At 48.3% G+C, this 24,005-nt stretch overlaps 1 protein-coding gene across 1 annotated transcript; it reads right to left on the reverse strand.

The window, feature by feature from the left end:
- Positions 1-448: 448 nt before the first annotated feature.
- LOC144949996 (hemagglutinin/amebocyte aggregation factor-like) lies at positions 449-14,687 on the reverse strand. The gene is made up of 5 exons (XM_078879988.1): positions 14,573-14,687; positions 10,921-11,023; positions 8,454-8,648; positions 6,284-6,436; positions 449-2,181 (listed from the first exon to the last, which is right to left on the reverse strand). Exons 1-5 carry the CDS (start codon positions 14,637-14,639, stop codon positions 2,136-2,138), a joined length of 564 nt encoding a protein of 187 aa, XP_078736114.1. The 5' UTR covers positions 14,640-14,687; the 3' UTR covers positions 449-2,135.
- Positions 14,688-24,005: the final 9,318 nt, after the last annotated feature.

A 24,005-nucleotide genomic window follows, 5' to 3' on the forward strand; every position in this document is an offset into this window, starting at 1 on the left:
GTTGGGGCAAGCGTCGTTAGCGAGCACCTATGAAGGCCGGAACGGCACACGTGGGAGTGGGTGGCCAGCACCATGCCCGGCCGCATTTGTCTCCCTAATGGTGATGTTTTACACTAGGTACTCATTTGAGGCTGAGTCGACCTAGGGGAGGCCCAGGACCGGTTCAGATTATTGTCACTGGTGTTAGCCGTGAGCGGGAACCGAACTCGGGTCGCTGGGTTCATATCGCAGCTCACTAACCACTACACTATACAAATTAACACGGGGAAACACACACATGCAGATACACACACATGTAGATACACACATTAACACACGCACGCACACACAAGCAAATGTGCAAACAAATATACACACACCAAGCGCTCTACACCTCGAGAGAAAAACACACACGCAATCCATCCTGAATTTAAGCAGATCCTCTGATTAAATTTTTTATTGGTATCAATGTCACGCGACGCCACTTGAGCAATCATTAGACGCTTCGAGCATTTTGTAAGCAACTTGATTTGCATATTTGAAATGTAATCAAACTTCTTTGCGACGTAATGATGGTGGGGCTCCGCTAACTGGGTTTTGGAGAAACCTGGGTTATAAGAAGCATTTTAAAAGTTGTGTGAGCAATGCAATTATGCTTCATACACACAAATTAATTGACTTGTGGCCGCATGTGAAAATCAGTCTTGGTATTTCCAAGATGGCAGCAAACCATTTATCTGGGGGTCGGGACAGCAAGCAGGGTGTAATGAAGCCGACATTCACAGCAGTGGTTGAGTGGTGCGTTCGGTCTTCAATGGCACTCAAGTTCGGTAGAGCAGATGTCCTCAAATTGCTAAATAATTGCACTTCTCTGACGTAAAGGCATCTTCAACGCTGGTGGGACAAATGCTTTACGCGGACCAGGAGAATGCCTTGAAAAACGAAAGGGTCTCCGTTTCATTCGATTACACGTTCACACGTAAGGGAATGGAGTAAAGGCAAAGGAGTAATTGCAAGATTTCAATGACATCCAGAGAAGCAAGAAAATCAGCTACAAGACCAAACCGAGCATCTGAGGAACAATGCGTGTTCAGTACAGCTGTGTATTCATAATCAACGTTTTTGGGTTTAGATCGCGTTATTTATAAATGTGTCGTAACCCTCCACCACCCGACACGGCCAATCAGTAAAAAAATGTCACGTTGACAAAAGACAAATTGTTCACTGCTTTAGCCCACCGGTGTGTTGAAGCGTGAAATCACAACATTTACAATTTGAGTACGACGTTTCGCTGGTAATTGCATCCAGCATCATCGGTTACGACACATTTATAAATAACGCGATCTAAACCCAAAAACGTTGATTATGAATAATATTGGTCGTGAAAGCCTACGTGTTAAACTGACAGCTGTGTATGCCTGCGAGACTTGGACATTGAAAAAGACTGACAGAGATAAGATATTGGCATTCGAAATGTATTGCCACATGAGGATTACTGCATCTGTGCTGGACCCAAAGAGTGACCAATGTGGAAGTAGGAAAAAGGTTGCCCGTACAAAAAGACAACCTGATGATGCAGGCCGTGATAAGAATGAAACTGGCACTGTTTCGACACATATGTAGGATAGACAACAACAGGGAAATTCAAAGTATGTGCGGAAAAATGCAAGGAACCGAAAAGAGATGAAGACCTAACAGAGAGCATCTTGACGACGACATAAGAGATTGGTGCCAGAAAAATGTGGCACTACTTCAGCGTATTGGCACTACAAGAAAGTGTAAACAAATGACGGAGTATGTTCATAGATCGTGGTGATGATGATGATGACGTGTTCACATTTTCTCAAACACAAGCAAAATGATCCTGAACTACGCTGATAAATCTGCCAAGGTGTTTAATGTTTTGTTTAACGTTTTGTATTTAGACCACTGCTGTGAATTGCGCGTTGAGCATCAGGTATTATGCACTTCCACTTGGCTTTCAACTTTTTTTCCGATAAACTAGAAAGACACCTTCACTCTGAACCACCCGCATATAAAACATTCAGTGCAAGTTTAAAAGCTTATGTGATGCATACACCGTTAATGCAAGCGTGTGGCGTGTACGCCATGAAATGCAAAAAACATAATTTGGAGAACTAAACTCCACGGCTGGTTTAGCACGCGGCCTTGGTGCAGAACTGGAATTTCCACCTGCGATCCCTGTGGACACAAGAAGAAAAATGCAAATAAGTTAAAAACGTGTCGTTAAACTCCACCGCCACCACCCGACACAGCCAATCAGTAAAGTTTGTCAAAATCTGCATTGTACATCTAAAGCAATGACAACATGATCCCAAACCGATACATTTTACATCTAACATCTAAAACGCAGTCCAACGCCAATCCACTGCCGGATGAAGGCCTTCCAATGACCGTGTTAGTCACAGCGGCTGTTTGACCATACTTCACCACGCTGGGTAGTGTGCGTTGGTGAAGGAGATTGTGGGCTCAAGATCGTTTTCGGACTGATGTAAGCCATGGCCTTGAATATACCTCATTTGGTTCTGAGGATATTATTTTGTTATTTGTTTGGTTAGATCACGTAAATATAAATGCGTCGTTAAACCCAATCACCACTCGACACGGCCAATGAGTAAGGTTTGTCACGTAAATAAAAAGTGGCCAATTAGTTTAGGAATTCAGCACTAGCCAGCTGTATGTTGGAGAGTAAAGCCACAACCACATTTACAATTTGAGTACTGTGACGTGTGCTGAACTTGTAACTAATTTGTCACGTGTTGTTTATATGCCAAAACTTACTGGTTGGCTGTGCCGGATGGTGGCGGGTTCAACGACACATTATATTTACGTAATGTGACCAAAAACAACCTCTTATGGATAATATTGGTCGCGACAGCTCTACTACTAAATGTTGAATTGAAAATAAATACGTTTGTACACAGATAGTATCCTTACCCGTGTATTGTTAGTTTCATGTTTTATGTGCAATGTAATTGAGGGACTATGTGTTATTGTCTTTGTGTGGTCTGCAACTGTTGATGTTGTCTTGGTGTAGTCTGGGACTGCTGTTGTTGTCTTGGTGTGGTCTGAGACTGTTGTTGTTGTCTTGGTGTGGTCTGGGAGTGTTGTTGTCTTGGTGTGGTCTGGGAGTGTTGTCTTGGTGTGGTCTGGGACTGTTGTTGTTGTCTTGGTGTGGTCTGGGACTGGTGTTGTTGTCTTGGTGTGGTCTGGGACTGCTGTTGTTGTCTTGGTGTGGTCTGGTACTGTTAATGTTAGTCTTTGGGTCTTTCGGTAAAGTCACGTGGATATAAATAAAAAAGAAAAAGAAAATAAAAATATCACGACGTTCCGATCGCAACGCAAGCACTCGTCTTCAGGCGTAAAAAGTGGAGGACTTGCTTGATACTGATTCGAATTAATGGAATGATAGTACTTTGCTGAACACAAAGTATTGTTGAGTTTTTGCATCAAGCTATAATCTATATCCCGCAGAGAGGGTCCCTTGCTCATAAATATCTGGGCAGTTCACCTCCACTTTTTCTGCCTGAAGACGATTGCTTGCGTTGCGATCGGAACGTCGTGATATTTTTATTTTCCACTATTTCTATCCACGTGACTTTACCGAAAGACGCAAAGAATATGAATTCCTGCAGTCACGAAAGCTTTAAGTCACTGTTATTGTTGTTTTCTGCCTTGCTGCAAGCTCGCACGTGGTGTTGAAAAATGAGCAAGACTATGTACTTAAGCAATTTGTACTTATATCCGGGTAGCCCTCGACTTACGAAGACACTTTGTTTCTGAGAACCATTGGTAAGTCAAACAGTGCGTAAGTCGGAGCACAACAATGTACTACACTTAAATGTGTTATGAAGTGCGTTACGGAATCTTTTCAGCAAAAGTCAGGGACACTCATACCGATGCTGGTGAACTGCCCAGATATTTATGAGCAAGGGACCCTCTCTGCGGGATATGGATTCTAGCTTGATGCAAAAACTCAACAATACTTTGTCTTCAGCAAAGTACTATCAGTCCATGAATTCGAATCAGTATCATCATCCATGCAGCTGGATTAAAGCTTCTGCACATCGCCATCACAGGAGGTTGGGGGGGGTGTCGATGTTGCTGCTGTATTTAATCCAAACGGAGTCAATTTGCAGGTAATTCTTCACCAATGGGGATGTTATGGCCGATGTCAGTCACATTGTGTGTGTGTGCGCGTGTGTTTATTTTTGCGACACTGGTTGTTGTGAGCGACGCTCACAACAACGAGCGGAGCGCCGGGTTGCTAAAGCACAGAAAGTTGGCAAGTAAGGGGGCACACGTGGTGCATCAGCCAGTCGTCTCAGTCAGTCGACCCGTGGCATCTGGGTCTGCCCCGTGACCTCCTGCCAGGGGGCGTTTGACACTTCACGTGGCATCAAGGTGCACATAGCCGGGCACAAGCGTCGCGGTGACGTCACCGCCACTTAGTGGGAAATTATGGATGTTGGTATTCATTTGTGTGTTTATTGACTTGGTCAAGGCCTATGATACCATAAAGAGGCCTGGGCTCTGGGTTGTTGATCGTGCTTTTGGAGTCCCTGACTCTGCTCACAATCATTAAGGATCTTCATAATGGTTGGCATGCCCGGGTAAAGCTGCGTGGCTGGGAATCAGAGCCATTCCCTGTTTATCTTGGGGTGTTCACTGGCTTCTATAATATGTAACATAATTTTTAAATCATGTAGTTCGAAAAGCTTTCCATGGTTGTACTGGAGTAATCTCCATCTGTTACAGATAAAATGGGAGGCTGATCAATGCTCGGATTGCGGTCGAGAGATACCTCCCGGTTGGTCAATCATGTTATGTACTAGCATTTTGCCCGTCCAAGGACGGGTGTATTGCAGTAAATCTGAAATTGCAAGCGAAAAGCAGACCACGACGTGATATTAATTGCATCCATTCGTGTGCAATTTGTAAGCCACAGTGACACAGACTTTTTTCATTTAAAGGTTATAATCCCTTGTTCATCATGACGTCCTTTTTACTTCTACATCTCAATAGCGTTACGGAGATCGCGTGACGTGAGGGTTCTGCCTTTGTAGTGAGGGTTGTAGGTTGACGCTGAAAAGGGGGGAGGAGGCGCCTCGCCGACCCATGTGGAGTGACGTCACCCACTAATTATTAATGGAGGGGTTGTCCATTTGAAGGATGTCACCTGTTCATGATTATTAATGAGGGGGGCTGTTCAATGTGGAGTGACGTCACCCGCTCATGATTATTAATGAGGGGGGGGGGGTCCATGTGGAGGACGTAACCTGTTCATGAGTATTAATGAGGGGGGCTGGTCGACGTGGAGTGACGTCACGCGCGGGACACACGGACATTCATGGCTCATTATAGCAGTAAATGCTGATGATCTGGTGATTGCTGCTCACTCAGAGGAGTTGAAGGCGCTGCTTCTTGACCTGGAGCATGCTACTAAGAGGTGGAGCCTTACCATCCGCACCTCCAAAACTCAGCACCTGCCTGGGTATTTTGTGTTATAAAACACTCCACCCCCTCAATTCACCATTGGCGGGGCAGTTACACATACTCGCTGCAGAACAGAGGGGAGTTCAATGGAAGTTGAACATACACTACATAGACTCACACAGAGACCCATAGACTCACTCAGAGACCCATAGACTCACACAGAGACCCATAGACTCGCACAGAGACCCATAGACTCACACAGAGCCGCAGAGTGTGTTGTCCTTCCCCCACACCTTCGATTAGCATGGTTGTCTACGTATGGTGTGCAAGAAGTTCAACACATGTACACACTTACTTACACAGTCTCTGCAGAACAGGGGAGAGAGCATATACACTCCACGCTGAAATGCGTGCTGAGTCGGGAATTTGAACCCCGGTCCCCAGTCTTGCTGTGTCCAATGATAGCGGTTTGTGAAGTGAACCTTAAAGCGGGACCACGGGGTCCCATAAGCCCCCGGTGCTCGCATAAACTGCGTTGCGACGTCATTTTATGTCTGTTGAAGGTGAACGATACGGCAATCTCTTCATCTCAACGAGCTATACACAATGCACTAATCAACGTTTCAAAATTTAGTTTATGAATACAGCAATTTTGGCAACGACGGGTGCTCATTGAAGAAAGAGGATTGATTTATGGTGGGTCCACGGCGTTTATGTGCGCGATGAGATGGAGTCGCCAAAAATGTATTAATTACGATTTTGACTTCCGTTTATTCGGGAACCCGAGGTCCCGCCATAAGGTTCAAGTTTCAAGTGACAACAGCCACGGACGGGCGGACAAACTTACTCGGCGTCATTGCTGTGGTAGCTGTGCGCCCCCACCAGGTACCGGGAGTCCGGGGTGACCCAGAAGATTGGCGCGTCGAAGTCGTTGAGGTAGTCAGTCCACTGGCACGCACCCATGCAGACGTTGGCCTGCATGGTGCAGGTGAACTTCCATCTGCAAGGCAATGATCGTCATCCTCGTCATCATCCTCATCATTTTCATCATCTCCGTGATCTTCATGACCAAAAATATCAGTGAAAAACACCATTTGATAACCACCGTCATTATGGTAATCGCCGTCATTATGGGCGCCAAAGTGATGGGGACATGTTAACTATTTCCCCTGGTTTACAGGAGGTCGTGGATTTCATTTCTGGACCGTGACGCCTGATGTATATTTGGAGTTGGCATCTCTCTCTCTCCCTGTGGTCGCATGCATTTTTCTGAGGGTCCTCCAGTTTTCCCTCCATATTTAGAAACATTCGTTGAGAGTATTTCTCTGCTATACAATAATCCATGATACGCCACTTCGTTGAGCTATAATGTGTGATGGCCAGGTTACTTCTGAAAAAGAGCTACACAGCTCAATGGGACCTTACATGGCAAAATAAAAAAATACAATAAAATAGTGAGCGAAGTGGTTGGGGACCCAAAAAACACCAACAACAATGCTCATCATGCCAAACTCCACCAACACCAACATCTCATCAATACCACCAACACCAACATCTCATCAATACCACCAACACCATTATCTCATCAATACCACCAACACCAATATCTCATAAGTTCCAGCAACACCAATATCTCATCAATACCACCAATATCTCATAGATTCCAGCAACACCAATATCTCATCAATACCACCAACACCAATATCTCATCAATTCCACCAACACCAATATCTCATCAATTCCACCAACACCAAAATCTCATCAATACCACCAATATCTCATAGATTCCAGCAACACCAAAATCTCATCAATACCACCAACACCAATATCACATCAATTCCACCAATACAATATCTCCTAAATTCCACCAACAACCAATACCTCATCAATTCCACCAACACCATTATCTCATCAATACCACCAACACCAATATCACAATTCACCACTTCCAACATCATCTACATCACAACCACAAATCATCGCACGAACTTCCGTGATCCTCGCAGCAGCGGCTTTTGGCTAGCTATCGAACAAAAATGGTCACCGCATAGTGCGGCACTTTCAGATACGCTGTTTCTGCGGCCATCTGGAATGCTCTTCCTTCCGATACTGGGAAGCCACTGGAGTTATGCACTTTTAAATCATCATCAAACTCATTTACTTAGAACAGTTGTTTGTGTTTAGTGTGTTGTCCTTCCCCCTGCACCTACAATGCGAAAGCAGTTCAATATACATACATCATCGCCACCATCACCAGCACCATCATTCTGTCCATCACCACCAAAAAATACCAAGATCCCCCATGTCGTATTAACAGACTGCTGGGGAAAGTGCTGTTAGTGAGGACCTATGAAGGCCGGCACGGCAAATACAGAGGTGGGTGTCCATCACCACGCATGGCCGCCTTTGTCTCCCAAGTAGCAATGTTTACACATTGCACCAGGTACTCATTTGAGGCTGAGTCGCCCTGGGAAAAGCCCAGGTACTAATGAAGATAATCGCTATCACTGGTGTCGGCCGTGAACAGGAATCGAACCGGGTTTTGCAGCGCAAGTGCGCTAACTAGAGGTCACCACACACGGTGGCTAGGAGATGTTAACTACCTCGCCTAGTATGCAGGAGGTCAGGGATTCAATCGGTCGGGTTTGCACCATCCACTGCGTTTACAGCTTCCCATACACACACAGTGGATATGAGATCTTGATTTGAAGCTTTTGTGACTGCAGGAATCCATACTCTTTGGTGACTTTATCGAAATAACCAATGAGTATGGATAGGAGATGTTAACTACCTCGCCTGGCATGCAGGAGGTCAGGGGTTCAATCGTTCGGGTTTGCACCATCCACTGATCTTACAGCTCCCCATACACACACAGTGGGGAGGAGATGTTAGCTACCTCGCCTGGTGTGCAGGAGGTCGTGGGGGGGGGGTGGAGTTTGCCACCACCGCTGGCGCTTTCGCTAATCGGCTCTTTCCCACAGCTTTGTGAAATTCGAAGCAACCGGCGGTCCCATCACCTGCGGTCCTCCGCGTCGTTGCTGTGGTAGCTCCCGATGCCGGACACGATGGAGTTGAAGGGGCAGGTGAAATCCAGCTTCTCGTCGAAGTTGTTCACGTACGAGGTCGCGAAGGAGGAGATGGGGCGGCTCACGTCGAACGTCTCCTTGCAGCGGAAGTCCCAGATACGGTCCTCAGCGTCGTTGTTGTGGATGCTAACAGCCACCCACCCACCCACACACACGCAGATAGACACCGATGCAGGGGGATATTAACTACCTCGCCTGGTATGCGGGAGGTCGTGGGTTCCATCTCGACCCTGATGCCTGCTGTGTCCCCCCCTCCCCGCGTAGTCGCGTAGATTTTTTTCTGGGTCCTCCGGTTTTTCCCTCCCCATTTATAAACACACGTTTAGAGTATTTGTCTGTATTGCAATAAATTAACCTCATGGCAGACCCCAGGGTCCCATAGGCTCCCGACTCTCGCATAAACTGCGTTGCGACATCATTTTATGTCTGTTGAAAGCAAACGATACGGCAATCTATTCCTCTAGAGGAGCTCTACACGATGCGTCAATCAAAGTTTCAATTATTTGTTTCTTCTGCGCATTCGTCCTCGCCGCGCTTGAAGACAATGACAGCCGAACGATCCGCGCCAGGTGGGTCGCGGCGTTTCTGTGCGCGGTGGAACGGAGTCGCCAAAAAGAAATAAATAAATTCCGATTTTGACTTCTGTTTATTCGGAACCCCGGGGTCCCGAATAAACAGAAGGTTCAAATGCCCACGTGATAAGCCACGTCGTTGAACTATCTATCCTGGTAAAATAAAAAAAATGGTTCAGTTTTAAACGGGCAGGGCACAAGCTGCAGAAGAGTTGAAGCTGATACGGTGAAGGAGGATGTGGAGCTGAGTGGACCTGCCGATGAGCAGTACTGGCGGTGTCAAGATCGGCCTCTGAGGAGGAGGAGGCTCGTGAAGGACGCAACAACAACTACGGAGCGCAGATGAGCGACTCTCACAACACGGAGCGGAGTGCCGGGCTGCTAAAATACAGAAAGTTGGCACAGTGGGGAGCACAGGTGGTGCATCTGCAAATCATCTCAGTCAACCCATGGCACCACCTCGTTCTGTCCCGTGACTACCTGCCAGCGGGCGTTCGACACTTCACGTTGGCCTCAAAGTGCACCAATACCAATATCCGCCATTCGCCACGAAGTGGTCATGACGTCCCCACGGCACATGTGCCAGGCCAGGTGCACTTTGAGGACGCGTGAAGTGTTGAAGACTCGCTGCCAGCAGGTCGACTTACACACAGGGCTATACCTAATAAATGACCTGAACTGAAATGAGGTCACATGACAAACCCAGGTGCCATGGGATGACTGACTGAGATGACTGGCAGTTGCACCAAAGTGCATTTAGCCTGTCGCAAACAACGTGGTGACGTCACCGCCAACTTAGTGGTCAAAGGCGGTTGTTTTTATTGGTGTTATGTGTGTGTGCGTACCTGTGATGGTGAGCGGTAGAGGTTAAGCGCGCTGCGCTACAAACCCAACGACCCGAGTTCCATTCCGGCCCGAGGCCAACACCATTGACGATTATCTGAACAGGGTCTGGACCTCCCCTAGGTCGACTCAGCCTCAAATGAGTACCCCCCCGTTGCGGTGTGTAGTAAACATTTACACTCAGAAGACAAAACCGGCCGGGCGGGCGTGGTTGTGCTGGCCACCCACCCCCTGCATGTGCCATAGTGCCGACCTTCATAGGCACTGCTACTCACTACTAACACCACTTTCCCCAACAATTTGTTAAAGGCTACACGGGGGGGGGATCTTTGCCCTTTTGTGCGTTCCGACAGTCCTCGACTTACACACACCCGGCTTAGGGGCTATTCATAAATGACGTCACGCGATTTTTGACCCCCCCTCCCCTTCGTCACACGACGTCACAAAAAGTCAAACCTCCCCCTCAAATATGACGTCACAAAGCTCTGCGTATTTAATGTGGCGCTGCACTCTGATGTTGTAGGAGAAAACATTCATTAAAAAGTATATTTAATTATGTAGAACGTGTTGTCTATATTTATTTAAAGTTGCGCATTTTTACGTGACGTCATATTTCTCACCCCCCCCCCCTCGTCACACATCGTCACAAATGTCTGACCCCCCCCCCCCCCCCAGGTACGTGACGTCATTTATGGACGTCCCCTTAGGAATACTCGCACTTACGAAGCAGCTTCCATGAAATACATATTTTTTTACATTTGCTTAAAGCGCGAACTCTCACTTGCAAACTGAACCGCAGCACCATTTTGTTCAGCCGAGCGCTCATCCACGAGACGTAATGAAGTCAGCCTCGTGCTGGGAGGGAGTGTCTGTGTGAGCATGACATGCGGTAGTTTACTGTGTTCCGACTTGCGAACCGTTCAACTTACGAACGGCGGGGTCTCGGGAACGAATTATGTTTATAAGTCGAGGACTGCCCGCACCTGTGGATGATGTAGATGGACTGGTGAGCCGGGCAAGATAAGTCGATGGGTCCGTCGTAGCTGTTGACGTAGCGTTTGTGCAGCGATCGCAACCCGGTGACATCTGCACAGAACGCGGAACGGGGGGCGGGGGGGGGGCAGTGAACAATCAGCAGAGCAGTGAACACAGAATCAAAGTCTTCATATATTGGGAGGCAGGTTGGTGACATTAAAAACTAAACGAAACTTTATCATAATATGATAATTGGCTTTTTACCCTTCTATCTGGCAACAAAACTGACACCTTTTTACAAGGAGTCATGCTTGCATAGACCGCAATACCTGCAGTCATAATACAAACAAAAGACATAACTCGATAATGTGCACTGTCCTTGAAGTTGATTGGTCCACAACCGAGACAGCTTTCCTTCTGATATCATATTTTTACTGGCAAATGAGGTTCCCATAGTTTATCATAATACTTTATTTTTGCTGCTGTATCCATGGACTCCTCTACTTACGAACAAGTTAGGTTCCAGAGGTCTGTTCGTAAGTCGGTTTGTTTGTAAGTCCAACTTTACTCCCGTCGTTTGTACGGCATATACACTAAACACGGCGAATGGCTTTGAAAGTTGTATAGTCTCCTGCAGATGTAGATGCCACTGGTTCTTCATGTCCTGCAGATGTAGATGCCACTGATTCTTCATGTTCTACAGATGTAGATGCCACTGATTATTCATGTTCTACAGATGTAGATGCCACTGATTCTTCATGTTCTGCAGATGTAGATGCCACTGGTTCTTGATGTTCTGCAGATGTAGATGCCACTGGTTATTCATGTTCTGCAGATGTAGATGCCACTGGTTCTTCATGTTCTGCAGATGTAGATGCCACTGGTTCTTCATGTTCTGCAGATGTAGATGCCACCACCGCCATCTATCGTGCATCAGTTGAGCTGATGACTCTCGATCCGAACAGGCAACTGGACATATGGACAGGTTTGTTCGTATCTCTGAATGTTTGTAAGTCGAATGTTCATAAGCACAAGAGTCCCTGTATGTCCAAATGATAAGCCGCTTTGTTGGGCTACCATTTCTGATAGGCAGGTCGCTTCTGACAAAGAGCAACACGGCAGCTCAGTGATCCTTCTTACCGGGTAAAATAAAACATGGTTAGTAGTATTAGCAGGCAGCTGCGGGGGCGTGTCTAATCTTCGCAGTCAACTTTCAAGTAGCTGAAGTGGCCAAAAGGGCTGCTGCAATTGTTTCTTGTTGTGGTTGTCCCACCTGATGACGGACGCTTGTGTTGCGCCCGAAACGTCGTGATTTAATTTATTTCATTTTATACCTACGTGACTTTACCGAAATAACCAAAGAGTATGAATCCCTGCAGTCACGAAAACTTAAAATCAAGAGCTTTATAGCTCGTCAGATTTCTCCTGCAGAATAAATATTCCGATTCTGATGTATTTATACTGCTGGAGGAATCCGATGAGGGAAACAGCTACTTTGTCATAGCTGTTCGGTAGGGGGCACGGGATGAGACCGTTACAGCAACAAACAAATAAAAAAACACGATCGGAGAGCAAAGTATAGGAAAGGTAAACAAATCATACCATAAAAATAGTAATAAAACTGAAATACTCTTTGGTTCTTTCGGTAACACAAGCGTCAGTTATCAGGTGGGACAACCACCGCAAGAAACATTTCTGAAGTGGGCAAAAGGGCTGCTGCAATTGTTTCTTGCTGTGGTTTTCCCACTTGATGACGATTGCTTGTGTTGCGCCCGAAACGTCGTGATTTAATTTACTTCATGTTATACCTACGTGACTTTACCGAAATAACCAAAGAGTATGGATCCCTGCAGTCACGAAAACTTCAAATCTAAAACTAAAATAGTTTAATCTTACCAGGTAAAGCCCACTGAGTTACAAACTGTAGCTCTATTTGAGAAGCGACCTGGCTGGCCACAAATGATAGCTCAACGAAGTGGCCTCATCATCATTTTAAAATGTGTCGCTGCAGCCAAATACTACAAACCCGTGATGTTCATTTTTTTATGTGGAGAGGAAAGCCGGAGGGACCCGGCGAAAAATCCACACGAGCACAGGGAGAACACGCAGACTCCAAATATACAGCAGCAGGCGTCAGGGTCGGGATCGAACCCACGACCTCCTGTATACCGAGCGAGGAAGTTAACATCTCCTAGCCACTGTGGCGCCCTTTCAAGAAAGTAAATCTCAAAAAACAGCGAAACTTAAAAAGAGACGGTGAATCAATCCCACTGGCAGTAGCATCGCAAATAAACAACGATGCTCGTGAGAGAAGAGTTACTACTCCTTCGAGACGGTGAATTGCATGTTTAGAAACGTGCGTTTAGAGAGTCTATTTATTTGGGTGATATAAATTTCCACGCGATGGCGATGGGCCGCTTCGTTGCGCCGTCATTTGTGGCCAGCCAGGTCGCTTCTGCAAAAATAAGTAACATTTGAAAATACTTTTTTTTAAACACGCGTTAATGAATTGTACCGTACTAGTAATGGCAAAACTCCACGACTCCAGGAAGTGGCCCCGAAGCTTGCCATAACCCAAGCCGAAACATAACATGTAAAAAAGACTGATTAAAAATATATTTTATTTTATTTTTAATGATAGAATATAGTATTGTCATCAGTATGACATACGTATACCAAGTTTGCAGTCGATACCACATTGTGAAGTTGGTTAAAATTGAGTTACAAGATTTGAGGATACGACAACAGACAGAGTGAGTTTATAAAAAGCGTGTAAAAAATATCTGCATAGCAAGTGAGTGGGGCCTTACTGGTAAAATTTAAATATATATATTTAGTTTATTGCTTAGTGTATGGGTCTCTATGTATCTCTATGGGTCTCTATGCATCTCTATGCATATCTATGGGTCTCTATGCATTTAGAGTATTTATTTGGGTGATATAAATTTACACAGCCAGGTCGCTTGTGCAAAAGAGATACATAGATCAGTGGTGCCTTACCTGGTAAGATTTTTTTTTATGTGTTTAATGAAAAATTAGTTTCATAGTTTAATAATTCCGAGAGGCAGCAAATCGTAAAAAAAAACGGTGAATCGCATGAGACAAGTGAATCCCACTGACAGTGAATCTCATGAAACAATTCATTCCTCAAAGCAATGAGAAACAATTAATCTCAAGAGACGTACGTATGTTGAACTTCTTTCGCACCGTACGTAGCCAACCGTGCAAGTCGGAGGTGCAGGGGGAAGAACAACAAACGATGGATCTCTGATTGAGTCTATGGGTCTCTGATTGAGTCTGTGGGTCTGTGTTTATAGTGTACGTATATTGAAATTATTTCGCACCGTACGTAGCCAACCGTGCTAATCAGATGTTCTGGGAAAATACAATAAACTGAACACAACAACAAGCAGCAGTTGTAAAGAAAATAGTTTGTCAATCTAGACGATGATTTAAAAGTGCATAGCTGCAGTGGCTCCCTTTGTCTGTGGTGGTGGTGGTGTTGGAATAAATTGCTGCTGCAGTTAATCACTGTATTGTGCTGCTCCTGCTGCTGCTAATGATGATGCCGATGCTGTTGATGACAGCAACGATAGCGACACTCAGCATTCAATATACCGGAGGAATCCGATGAGCCATGAAGCTCTTTCGTCCACTTACTCAGGGGTGTCGCCTCCATGCCGACCGCCAGAGCCACGACGAGGAGGAGGAGCTGCAGCTGCTGCATGGTGGTGATGGATGAGAGCTTAGCTGGCACCGGGCTTGGAAAGAGGAATTCGGATGGTCGCTGTCTCGTTGCCCTCTTCGCTTTATAGAACCCCACCACCACCATCCCAGAGGGGGTGGTGGTGGAGGGGGGGATGGAATCTCCACTCTTGCGCCACCGGTGAGCCACAGGCTCGGTGGGTGAGCAAATAAAAAAACGATGAACACGCAGAGATAAATTATTCGCCCGAGGTTCCAATAATCGCTCACTCGCACACGTCAACGTGCAAACAAACAAAACTATCATTAAAGTCGTGTGTGTCCACATCCCATCAGCATACATACACTACATAGACTCGCACACAGACTCATACACTCACTCAGACCCACAGACTCACAGAGACCCACAGACTCACACAGAGACCCACAGACTCATGCAAAGACCCACAGACTCACACAGAGACCCACAGACTCACACAGAGACCAACAGACGCATGCAGAGACCCACAGACTCACACAGAGACCGATAGACTCACATAAAGACCCATGCCCTCACATAGAGACTCACAGACTCACACAGAGACCCATAGACTAACACAGAGACCCACAGACTCACACAGACCCACAGACTCATGCAGAGACCCACAGAATCACACAGAGACCAAAAGACTCACACAGACACCCATAGACTCACACAGAGACCCACAGACTCACACAGAGACCCACAGACTCACACAGACCCACAGACTCACACAGACCAACAGACTCATGCAGAGACCCACAGACTCACACAGAGACCGATAGACTCACATAAAGACTCACAGACTCACACAGAGACCCATAGACTAACACAGAGACCCACAGACTCACACAGACCCACAGACTCATGCAGAGGCCCACAGAATCACACAGAGACCAAAAGACTCACACAGACACCCATAGACTCACACAGAGACCCACAGACTCGCACAGAGACCCACAGACTCACACAGACCCACAGACTCACACAGACCCACAGACTCATGCAGAGACCCACAGACTCACACAGAGACCAACAGACTCACACAGAGACTCATAGACTCACACAGAGAACCATAGTTTGTTGTTCTTCCCCCACACTCCCGGTTCGCATGGTATGGCTACGTACGGTGCGAAAGAAGTTCAACATACCTACACCAACAACACTACCACCATAATTCTGTACATAGCAAAAAAATACAAAGATCCCCCGTATAGCCTTTAACAGACTGTCGGGGCAAGTGTTAGCGAGTAGCACCTATGAAGGCCGGCACAGCACACGAGGGGGTGGGTGGCCAGCACCACGTCCGGCCGCCTTTGTCTCCCCACGGCGAGCGTGAATAAGCGGTCGTATGGCTTGCCTCGGTGTAGCATCATCATCGCGCAAGGCAGTGGGATGCTGCTGGATGATGCTTCTAGACCAGACCCTTCACGCACCTCGGTCTTTGTTCGGCCCTGCGTTACGCATCTGACGCGTTATCGCGGACTCCTCTATTGTATTATAAATTTTGTTACGACGCGATATTTCCATAGCGCGGTGTTCTTTCAGGAACGCAACTACTACAACCATCGCGTTATGAGACCTCCTTTGGCAGTAGCAAGGTACTGTCAAAGGAGGTCTCAATGTAAATGCTTGTCCCGAGCTCTCAATACTCTGATGGTGCATTGTCTTTGAGTTGTGCACCTTTTGGCGTCATCTAGTCCAACACCATGTGAGACTGGGCTCTAAGAAAAGCTGTCTCGGGTGTCGACCAATCAATTTCAAGGACAGTACATAGATTATCAGAGTTGCCTTTTGTTTGCATTTTGACCGCAAGTGTTGTGGTTAACGCAAACATGATCTCTTGTAAAAAGGTGTCAGTTTTGTTGCCAGATAAAAGGGTAAAAACCTATTACTACTGCCCATAGACTCAACGCTGCACATAGACTCAACACTACCCATAGACTCAACAATACCCATAGGCTAACACTGCCCATAGACTCAACACTACCATAGACTCAAAACTGCCCATAGACTCAACACTACCCATAGGCTAACACTGCCCATAGACTCAATACTTCCCATAGACTCAACACTGCCTATAGACTCAACACTGCCCATAGACTCAACACTGCCCATAGACTCAACACTACCCATAGACTCAACACTACCCATAGACTCAACAATGCCCATAGACTCAACACTGCCCAAACACTCAACACTACCCATAGACTCAACACTGCCCATAGACTCAACACTGCCCATAGACTAACACTACCCATAGACTCAACACTACCCATAGACTCAACACTACCCATAGACTCAACACTACCCATAGACTCAACACCGCCCATAGACTCAACACCGCCCATAGACTCAGCACTACCCATATACTCCACACTACCCATAGACTCAACAATGCCCATAGACTCAACACTGCCCAAAGACTCAACACTGCCCATAGACTCAACACTGCCCATAGACTCAACACTATCCATAGACTCAACACTACCCATAGACTCAACAATACCCATAGGCTAACACTGCCCATAGATTCAACACTACCATAGACTCAAAACTGCCCATAGACTCAACACTACCCATAGGCTAACACTGCCCATAGACTCAATACTTCCCATAGACTCAACACTGCCCATAGACTCAACACTACCCATAGACTCCACACTACCCATAGACTCAACAATGCCCATAGACTCAACACTGCCCAAACACTCAACACTACCCATAGACTCAACACTGCCCATAGACTCAACACTGCCCATAGACTAACACTACCCATAGACTCAACACTACCCATAGACTCAACACTACCCATAGACTCAACACCGCCCATAGACTCAGCACTACCCATATACTCCACACTACCCATAGACTCAACAATGCCCATAGACTCAACACTGCCCAAAGACTCAACACTGCCCATAGACTCAACACTGCCCATAGACTCAACACTATCCATAAACTCAACACTACCCATAGACTCAACACTACCATAGACTCAAAACTGCCCATAGACTCAACACTACCCATAGGCTAACACTGCCCATAGACTCAATACTTCCCATAGACTCAACACTGCCTATAGACTCAACACTGCCCATAGACTCAACACTGCCCATAGACTCAACACTACCCATAGACTCAACACTACCCATAGACTCAACAATGCCCATAGACTCAACACTGCCCAAACACTCAACACTACCCATAGACTCAACACTGCCCATAGACTCAACACTGCCCATAGACTAACACTACCCATAGACTCAACACTACCCATAGACTCAACACTACCCATAGACTCAACACTACCCATAGACTCAACACCGCCCATAGACTCAACACCGCCCATAGACTCAGCACTACCCATATACTCCACACTACCCATAGACTCAACAATGCCCATAGACTCAACACTGCCCAAAGACTCAACACTGCCCATAGACTCAACACTGCCCATAGACTCAACACTATCCATAGACTCAACACTACCCATAGACTCAACAATACCCATAGGCTAACACTGCCCATAGATTCAACACTACCATAGACTCAAAACTGCCCATAGACTCAACACTACCCATAGGCTAACACTGCCCATAGACTCAATACTTCCCATAGACTCAACACTGCCCATAGACTCAACACTACCCATAGACTCCACACTACCCATAGACTCAACAATGCCCATAGACTCAACACTGCCCAAACACTCAACACTACCCATAGACTCAACACTGCCCATAGACTCAACACTGCCCATAGACTAACACTACCCATAGACTCAACACTACCCATAGACTCAACACTACCCATAGACTCAACACCGCCCATAGACTCAGCACTACCCATATACTCCACACTACCCATAGACTCAACAATGCCCATAGACTCAACACTGCCCAAAGACTCAACACTGCCCATAGACTCAACACTGCCCATAGACTCAACACTATCCATAAACTCAACACTACCCATAGACTCAACACTTCCATAGACTCAACACTGCCCATAGACTCAACACTACCCATAGACTCAACACTACCCATAGACTAACAACTACCCAAAGACTAAACACTGCCCATAGACTCAACAATGCCCATTGACTCAACACTGCCCAAAGACTCAACACTGCCCATAGACTCAGCACTGCCCATAGACTGAACACTGCCCATAGACTCAACACTATCCATGGACTCAACAATATCCATAGACTCAACAATGCCCATTGACTCAACACTACCCATAGACTAACACTGCCCAAAGACTCAACACTGCCCATAGACTCAGCACTGCCCATAGACATTGAGACCTCCTTTGCCAGTAACTACTACCACCACCATCGCGTTATTGGAGGACGGACTGCACCTTTGTGTCCTCGTCCAATCAGCCCATCAGCCTCACACGAGGCCTCCTGGGAATGAGTTCTGGTCGGGTTTTTTTTAATAAATAATAATTCCAGCAGCATTGATTCAATAGCGAGCAAAAATTATGCATCGGGTTTTGGCATTTAGTGCCTCATCTGCACAGTCAGCCTTCCTAGAGCCAATGCTGGCAAAGTCCCAGATTTGTGCCGCGTTGTCTATGAGATGTTAACTACTTCGCCTGGTGTACAGGAGGTCGTGGGTTCGATCCCGACCCCGATGCCTGCTGCTGTATATTTGGAGTCTGCATCTTTCTGTCTCTCCCCATGGTGCATGGGTTGTTCTCTGGGTCCTCCGGTTTTTCCCTCCACATTCAGAATCAACATCACGGCATTGCGAGTTTTTGGCTACTGCTATAAATTTACACATGGTGGTGATGATGATATGCCACTCCGTTGGGCTGTCATTTGTAATGGCCAGGGCGCTTCTGAAAAAGAGATATAGCTCAGTAGGCGTTACCTACAGTGAGGGAAAAAGTATTTGATCCCCTGCTGATTTTGTAGGTTTGCCCACTGACAAAGAAATGATGAGTCTATAATTTTAATGTAAGGTTTATTTGAACAGTGAGAGACAAATAACAACAACAAAATCCAGAAAAACGCATGTCAAAAATTTTATAAATTGATTTGCATTTTAATGAGGGAAATAAGTATTTGACCCCCGCTCAATCAGAAAGATTTCTGGCTCCCAGGTGTCTTTTATACAGGTAACGAACTGAGATTAGGAGCACACTCTTAAAGGGAGTGCTTTGTTACCTGTGTAGTGGTGATACGCGCTGGGGTAGCGATCAGGTGCCAGCGCGTCGTGATTGGATGTGTGTGTGGTGACGCGCGCTGACGGTGAGGGATCAGGGGTCAGCGCGGGATCGTGGGTTGTGTGGTGCTGATTGGCTGGGTGCCGGTGACGCGCTGGTGTGGGAGTGATCGGGTGGCAGCGCGGCGTGATTGGTTGGTTAGTGGAAACACGCGTTGGGGAAAAGAGGATCGTAGAGATAGCGCGTTGTGATTGGTTCACTAAGAAGCGATGCTCGCATCGAGGTCCGCATCCGCTCCGTCTCCCGGGAGGAGGGACTATATAAGGTGATGCGCACAGGCGCACGGGGAGAGTGTAACCAGCGAAGACTGAAGACGGGAGGAAGAGATAGGGCCCTGCGGTACCTAGTCCCGCTGTCCTGTGAGGACCGGGACTCTGTGTAACCCAGAGGCGGAGTGTAGAGTGAGCATGCAGTGGCAGCATGCAGAGTGTGTAGCCAGGGCCTAGAGTCTACACGAGACGAGTGATGTGGGTGTAGCCAGAGGCATAGGGTCTACACGAGACGAGTCTACACGAGAAGAGTCTACACGAGACGAGTGATGTGTGTGTAGCCAGAGGCATAGGGTCTACACGAGACGAGTCTACACGAGACGAGTGATGTGTGTGTAGCCAGAGGCATAGAGTCTACACGAGACGAGTCTACACGAGAAGAGTCTACACGAGACGAGTGATGTGTGTGTAGCCAGAGGCATAGGGTCTACACGAGACGAGTCTACACGAGAAGAGTCTACACGAGACGAGTGATGTGTGTGTAGCCAGAGGCATAGGGTCTACACGAGACGAGTACAGTGTGTTATAAGAAGAATAGAGGTTACGAGTTGTCCCGGTGTCTGGTGACCGTACTCGGAAGACCAGAGACCACACGTTGTATCGAGATAAGTGAAGATTTAATAAAAGAAGTGTGTTACCCGTCAAGGAGTTTCCTGCCGTCATTTCCAATACTTCAACTGGCGTCAGAAGTGAAACTGTCTTCCAAGCATGGATACGAGGAAGACCATTCGGACCCACGGGAGTGACCGCGAGGACAACCTTGACGACCCGGGCCAGCTGCCGTCGGGAGGTGAGGACGAAGAATGGCCCACGCTGCAGGATCCGCCGGCGGCGCCGGAGGAGCGACGGGGGACCGAGGCCGTGCTCCGGGAGGCGCACTCTCGTCTGGCGGAGCTGCTGCTCGCCGCCGCGTCCATCCTGGCGGAAATCAGCTCGTCGGCTGGAGCGGAGACGGCGGCGGACATTCTACAGGGTCGCCCCGCAGATTCCCGCCAAAATGACTTGGCGATTCCCGCCATTTCATCGGCGTCGACTTTTGGCGGGAACGGCGACCGCCACGTGGCGGCGGTTCTCCAAGCGCGCCCTCTTACGTCATCGACGCGCGCTGCGGACCGCCATCAGTCGTCCGCCATTGGGGCCGCCATCTTACACACCGACGGGGCGGCGGGAAGGAACCACGACGCGGAGGACGACTTCATTTTTCAACAGCGCCTCCCCGCATTGTCAGCCTTCAAGGCGGAAGGCGGGGACTGGGGCCAGTTTCAGCGCAGGTTTTTGGCGCATCAGGAGATGTCTGCCTGGTCCGATGCTACGGCGCTGCGGGCACTGCCTGCCATGTTGGACGACAATGCGCTCGCGGCCTTCATGTCAGCTTGGAGGTCGGACCGCTCCACGCTTAAGGCAGCACTGGGTCTCATGGCCAGGGTCTACGGACCTCCCTCGGCGTGCCGCCATCATTTTTATGCGAGGCGGAAGGCGGACACGGAGACCGGGCTTGCCTATCGCACGGCGTTGCTGGCTCTCGCCGATGCTGCATTCCCTCGGATGGACGAGGAGGGCCAGGATGCGATGGTTTTGGAGCAGCTGCTTAAGTTGGCGCAGGACCTGGGGGTCCCCATCAACACGGCCGACGAGATCGACATTTCTTCCTTACGGGTCGCTACGAGTATACAAGCGCACGAGGCCCTTCAACGCAAACAGGGGGTCGTCTGCAACGCTGCCGTGGCCTCAGCTCTGGCTCTGGTGATCACCGAACCCCAAGTCGTCAGTCCGCGAGAGGAGGCGTTCACCGCGGCACGACCGGGGGACTGGAGGTCGGGGGGTCGGTCGCCTCTGCGATCGGCCCGCAAGCTGGAGCAACCGAGATCACCGACGACCCTCATCACGTGCTACAACTGCGGCCTCCGGGGCCACGTGGCGTCCGGTTGCCGCGCTCCCCGTCAGCGCGCCATGGGATCTCGGCTGGACGACGACCAAGGCCCCAAGGCATCCCTACAAACCCCGGCAAGTCGCGGCACCTCACATGCTCGGCCCACATACTCGACACGCATGGGCCGTCGCGGGGCGACGGAAGAGGGCCGGTTAGGGTTCGGGGATTCGGTTCGGCGAGGGGGGTTCGGCCGGGACCGGAGAGACATTGAGTGGTCGGAGTTGGGGCATAGAATTGTGGCTGCTTCAGCGGGTTCATCCGTTGTTGCGGGTTCTATTGATGGGGTAGAGGTCAGGGTATTGGTGGACACGGGGGCGTCGGCGACTATTATATCTGACCTCATTTATAACATTCTCCCCGTCCAGTGCCGTCCGCTGCTCCCAGTGGATGTGCCATTTTTCGCCGCAAATGGGGGATCGTTGGGCATTATCGGTCAGATTAGGGCGTCCATTTGCATTGGAGATATCAAATTGTCGGGACCCGTTTTCGTTTCGTCTTCTTTGGCGGTTCCTTGTCTATTGGGCACTGATTTTTTGGCTAAAATGCCCATTAAAATTCTAATCGATCAGCGTTGCATTGAACTACCTTCGGGTCGCCGTATTTCATTTTTGACGAGCCCTACTGAGATTCGGACGGCGTGCGCCACGATACAAGCATTGGCGACGCAGACCGTGCACGTGCCCCCGGGTTCACAGATGTTAATTCCCCTCCGGTTGCGGAAACCATGGGTGGAGGGGACTTCGGAACAAGGCATGCTTTTGGGTCCTTCTAACAGGGCTGTCGGGGGGGTCGATTTGTCGGTGGCTCACACTTTGGTTCGGTCGGATAAGGATCCGTTTGTGATGGTTTTAAACGCTGGATCGCGGCCAGCCGTCATTCAGCAGGGTACCGTGCTGGCTCACGCGGCGCGGGTTCCTGCGGAGGAGCGGCTGGTTGCGCACGTTGATCCGAGCCCCACACGGAACATTGAACCGAGGGAGGACCTTGAATGGGTCCATTCGCTGTGCGCGGGCTCGGACGATTTGTCAGGGGTGCAGTTGGGTGCGCTGCGCGAGTTACTAATGGAATTTTCTGATGTGTTCAGTTAACATAAATATGACATTGGGTGTACGGATTTGTTACGCCACCACATTGACACGGGCGATGCGGCACCGGTTAGGTTAAATCCCTTCCGGCTGAGTCCTGCTGAAAAGGAACATGTTCAGTCGGCTGTTAACGATATGCTTGAAGCCGACATTATTTCGCCTTCCTCCAGTCCGTGGGGAGCACCTATTGTGCTGGTTAAGAAGCAAGACGGGTCCTTGCGATTTTGCGTAGATTTCCGTCGCCTGAATAAGATCTCTGTGGCTGACGCGTATCCGCTCCCCAGGATGGACGAGTCCCTCGATGCACTGTCTGGTGCGCGATATTTTTCGACTCTTGATTTGTTATCGGGATTCTGGCAGTTGCCACTCGACGAAGAGTCTAAACCTAAGACAGCATTCCGGACTCCAGGGGGCCTGTTCCAGTTTAACCGGTTACCCATGGGACTTCACTCCTCTCCAGCGACGTTTCAGCGCCTTATGGAGTTGGTTTTGTCGGGCTTGCAATGGGAGACGTGCTTGATTTACCTTGACGATGTCATTGTTTTCAGTAAAACATTTGAGGAACACCTCCAGCGATTGAGAGGGGTGTTCTTGCGAATGCGATCGGCTAAATTGAAATTTAAACCGGCCAAATGCCACCTTTTTCGTAAGTCCGTTAGATACTTGGGTCACATTGTCGACTCTTCGGGGATCTCTACCGATCCCGCGAAGACGGACTGTGTCAGTTCATGGCCGACACCCACGTCTGTTGCAGACGTGCGCAGTTTCATCGGGTTTGCCTCGTATTACCGCCGATTCGTTGAGCACTTCGCCACTATTGCAAAACCCTTGCACGCTCTAACGGCGA

This window comes from Lampetra fluviatilis, chromosome 55 (genome assembly GCF_964198595.1).
Source record: "Lampetra fluviatilis chromosome 55, kcLamFluv1.1, whole genome shotgun sequence".
Lineage (NCBI taxonomy): Eukaryota > Metazoa > Chordata > Hyperoartia > Petromyzontiformes > Petromyzontidae > Lampetra > Lampetra fluviatilis.